This window comes from Tupaia chinensis, unplaced genomic scaffold (genome assembly GCF_000334495.1).
Source record: "Tupaia chinensis unplaced genomic scaffold, TupChi_1.0 Scaffold143796_1, whole genome shotgun sequence".
NCBI classification, from domain to species: domain Eukaryota; kingdom Metazoa; phylum Chordata; class Mammalia; order Scandentia; family Tupaiidae; genus Tupaia; species Tupaia belangeri.
In genome coordinates this window covers 2681407-2685712 of record NW_006203646.1, presented here as the reverse complement: position 1 = coordinate 2685712, position 4306 = coordinate 2681407, and the positions used below count along the sequence as shown (strand labels likewise).

Sequence of the window (4306 nt, the reverse complement as noted above, 5' to 3'; positions counted from 1 at the left end):
TCCCATCCATCACAAATTCATGATGGCACTGGCATCAGAACATGGTGCTCTCATTGGTGTCATAAAACTGATGTGCTTGCACCCTGGCTTAAAAAGTTGTCAGTATAAATAACACTTCAATTCACATTTTACATAATAGGGCCCGATCTCTGTGGATCGGGTCATGACAGTATAAAACATTCAATTCACCCTGGCACTCAAATGTTAAATAACAGTAATAAATTAATAAATACATAAATTATTTAAATACTTAAATAGCATTAAAGTCAGTGGCAACTTGACAGATAGAAGAGCTAGAAATAAATAAGATCATTGTTTCTGTGAGCAGTTAGCATCCAAATAGAAAAATAGAGCAAACACCTCTGTATGATCCTAGGGACCATAAAAAAGCAAATCAGGTAGAAACATCTTTTGGGGTCTATTCCATTGTGTCTTTAAAACTTTGGATCACATCTACTTTTCTTCCAAGGGTCCATCGCGGGATTAGAACCTGGAAAAGATGCCAAAAGTCTATGTGGGTTATAGAAGCAGCAACAGGCCCTTTTTATTTCTCACTGCACATTATCTCAAGCAATGGGGTTTTGGGATTCCATGTTAGGAGGCCCAGCCTTTATGTGGCCTGGCATTTACCTGGTATGATGCTTGCCAGAGGCTCTTTTGAGAGTTTTCTTTCAAGAATATCTGATTGTGTTACTTCTTTGCCTAATACCCTTCAGTGCCAGAGACCCCAGGGCAAGGTTTTAACTCCTGGAATTGCAAGTCCCCCATGTTCTGACTCTGGCCACCTCTCTCTCTCTCTCTCTCTCTCTCTTTCTTCCATGCCTTCTTCTATAAGAAGGTAGGACCCATGCCTTTTTCTTTACTGTAATATCCCCATGTCCAGCAAAGAGTCTGACATAATCCAGGAATCAGACAAATATCTGTTAAAATATGAATGTTTTGGGACCAGCAGATGGCATAATGGTTACATCACTAGCCTCTCAAGTAGTCAACTGTGGTTTGAGTCCTGGACCCAGCAGCTTAAAACTCACGTTGGGCGTGTGTGCATGTGTGCCTAAAATCCCGAGAGGAGAATGGAGGAGAAGGGATTGCTCTATGACCATCCCCCCTGGAGGGTGGTTTCTTGTCTCCTGTCTCTCTGTCTCTCTGGAAAAAAAAAGTTTCTGGGCCCAGCAGATGTTGTGATGGTTATGTCAGTGGACTCTCACATGGCTGATCATGGTCCAAATTCCGAGCCTGGTGGCTTGAAACTAATGCTGGGTGTGTGTGCATGCATGCCCAAAATCCCAAGAGGAGAGTGAAGGAGAAGAGGAAGAAGGGATTGGGCATGGCCATTCCCACTGTTCCCACTGTTGGTGTGTGTGTGTGTGTGTGTGTGTGTGTATGTGTATGTGTGTGTGTGTGATTTCTCGTTTTCTGTCCTTCTGGCAGGCGCATGTACCTGATAGAAAAAAAATAAAAACTCTCAATAAATAAATAAATAAATGTTTCTGACTCTGGTAACCATGTGCTGGGGTTTCTCATCTCCCCTTCCCTCTCTTGCATGGCCAACCCATCATTGCCCTGATGGGCTCATTGAACTTGCATGTCTGGGCTGGGCTTTGTGGGCCTGCTCACCTAACTGCAGGACACAGTTGCCCATGTGCTCCAAGATGAGCTGTAGTAGCGGTCCCGGGCTTGCACGTGGATCTTGGCCTCCTTGTGGCAGGTGACAGAGGCTGAGGTCTTGTCCACAAAGAGACTATCCTTCTGCTAGGGAAACAGAATTCTGTGAAGGCTCATTGGCAATGCTGTCTGCAAAGCACCACCTCCCTAAGCGAGCAAATTCCAGTCTTAGGGCTTTAAGTTCACAGGGCGTGCACAGAACTTGCACCACCTACTGGTAGAAGAGTTAGCCTTACATGTGGCTTTTCTACTTAGTAAGTCCCAAGTAAGGCATTGAATGGTCCAGCTTTCATCTTTCTAGCACAGCTACTTTGCCCCAAGGCCCTGTGGAGAGTCACCTCTGCACTGGGCTCATGGTGAGGTGGAGACAGATTTGCTCTGACCCGTTCCCCTGGATATTCAGAAATCCCATCCCCTAGTTCTTTTATCAGACAAACTTGCTTTCAAATCCTGGCACCATTACTTAATATAAATAGCTGTGTAACGTCAGGAAAATGTCTTAGGCTCTCTGTGTCTATATCCTCACTATAAATAGGGATAACAATAATGGCTTCCCCATAAGATTGTAAAAATAAAAGGTAACAATCACGTAAAGCTCTGAGTCTTTAGTACAAAGGAAACATTATTACCTATTTATGATATATGTCTTAAATAGGGAAGGTACTTACTGAGATTTTAAATGACATTTAGGTAAAATCTACTTCAGAATAGCCTCACCCCTTACCCCTCCCTTATTGTTTTTTCCTCAGAGAGTGACTGAATCACTGACTTCCTACCACTTGCTAAATGCTGTACTGAATAAGGACTTTGTTCAGTGGTTTTAAAAGTACCTCTAGACTTGAGAGACGCAAAGGAATTCTGAGCTAAGGCAGGGAAGTTGGAAAGCTACCATTATAGCCTATGTCAGTGCAGACATCCTGCCTGGTAGAATAAATTCCCAGTATCTGGAACAGCTAGAGCTACGATTTTGGGTGGGATATAGCATGAAGGTTCTATCACTCGTTATTACTCACTTGGTTGAAACAATACTTTAAGGCCTCTGGAGTGCAGAGCTCCTACATCAGGACCAATAAATAAATGACCAGCCCTCCAGGAGCAGTGAGGAGGTGAGGTGCCTGGACTTTGTGTTTGGTATACTGTTTGGGTCCTGATTTGAACACTGAACTGAGTGACCTGGAGCAAGTCACGTAATCTCTCTGAGCTTCAGTGTCTTCACTTGTTAAGTGGTGATAATAATACTGGCTACTTTCGCAAGGCTCTGTGGGTCAGGTGAGATACACATGGAGAATCCTTAGCACAATTTTAGGCACATAGTGCTAAAAAAAAAAATTTTTTTTTTCCTCATCTTTTAGCTTCTCCCTGATGTAGGCCTGCACAAACTTGACCATGGACTATGCTGCACCAAAAATGCCTCTCACCTTTTCTTTTCTCTTGCCCTGGACCTGAACACGGAATGTCAGGGAGAAGTAAGAATGTGGAGTGCTCCAGGTGTCCGGGTATTCCCAGCTGACCTCCACGTCCCGAGAATTCTTGAATGGCTTCAGCTTCAGGTTCTTGGGCGGGTCAGGTTTGACTGTGGAAGGAGAAAAACACTTTTTATTTTCCTAATAAGACTTGAGAGTTAGGTGTTTTGGCTTCAGTTTCCACTTGCACCTTGACTAGCTGTGAGTCTGGAGGACAGTTACTTAACAGCTCTGAGCACCTCACTGGCAGGTGTAAGATGCTTTTTGGCTGGGGCTTACACCAGTGCCCCTGGAACGCAGGCATCACCAGTGGCCATATCCTTCACTGCAGAACCTGAGAGAGCGCAGAATCATCTGCATCACTGCACAAGCAGATGGGCCCTGGATGTGGAACCATTTTTGCTTAACGCCCAGGAGAAAGTTTTAGAGACAACAATGTGCTCACATCCGGGCTATGCCATGACGAACCACCCTTTCTGACTTCAACTCCTCACTTTGCACCAAATGAAGAACTGAATTAAGCCTCTTGCTGGGGATGAGACAAGAGGTTTTCCACCTAATGCCCTTCTTTTGCCTTTTCAGAGCCTTTGCCATGGATTCATCTTACAGTAGTTATAGTCAATTGTCTCTACACTCATTTGTTTGTTCATTTATTCAGCAAATAATTACTAAGCACCCAATATGTGCCAGTCCATGGGCTATGTGTAGAGAAGACCATGGTGAGTACCATAGGGACTACATCCTCAAGTGGGGTATCTTCTAAGTGAGGGAAGGAGGAGACATTCTAGCCCCATAGGCTAGCTCTGTTTCATACAAAGACCATGGCTTCTGTTACAGAAGGTGCTACACAAATACCCTTCCTTCTGTTCTTAACACAACTAACATCTTTCCTTTAGGTTGCAGCTAAATGTCACGAGGCCTTCATTGGCCATCTTGTGTGAACTAGACCTGACTCTTCCCCACCCACTACATACAAATTCTCCACAAATTCTAGAGCAAGTTTTGCCATTCTATCACATTTTATCATAATGCTCCTTCAATGGATAAAATCTAAGGAAGTGATAAACGATGAACTCTTTATCTGCTAATTTAACAAATGTCCATTTTGGAGGGATTTATATAAACACACTCCACTATATACCCACACCTTCAATAAGTTCATAGAAAATATGTATTAT

General features: G+C 43.6%; 1 protein-coding gene across 1 annotated transcript in view; it reads right to left on the bottom strand.

Annotated features, from left to right (window-relative positions):
• Positions 1-213: 213 nt before the first annotated feature.
• The window catches only part of IL12B (interleukin 12B), a 17238-nt gene continuing 13145 nt past the window's right edge, over positions 214-4306 (bottom strand). The window contains exons 8-10 of the mRNA XM_027766963.1: positions 3084-3238; positions 1618-1749; positions 214-490 (exon numbers count right to left, since the gene is read on the bottom strand). Of these exons, the coding sequence (XP_027622764.1) occupies positions 1618-1749; positions 3084-3238 (287 nt within the window). The 3' untranslated portion in view covers positions 214-490. The remainder of the gene's footprint in view (positions 491-1617; positions 1750-3083; positions 3239-4306) is intronic.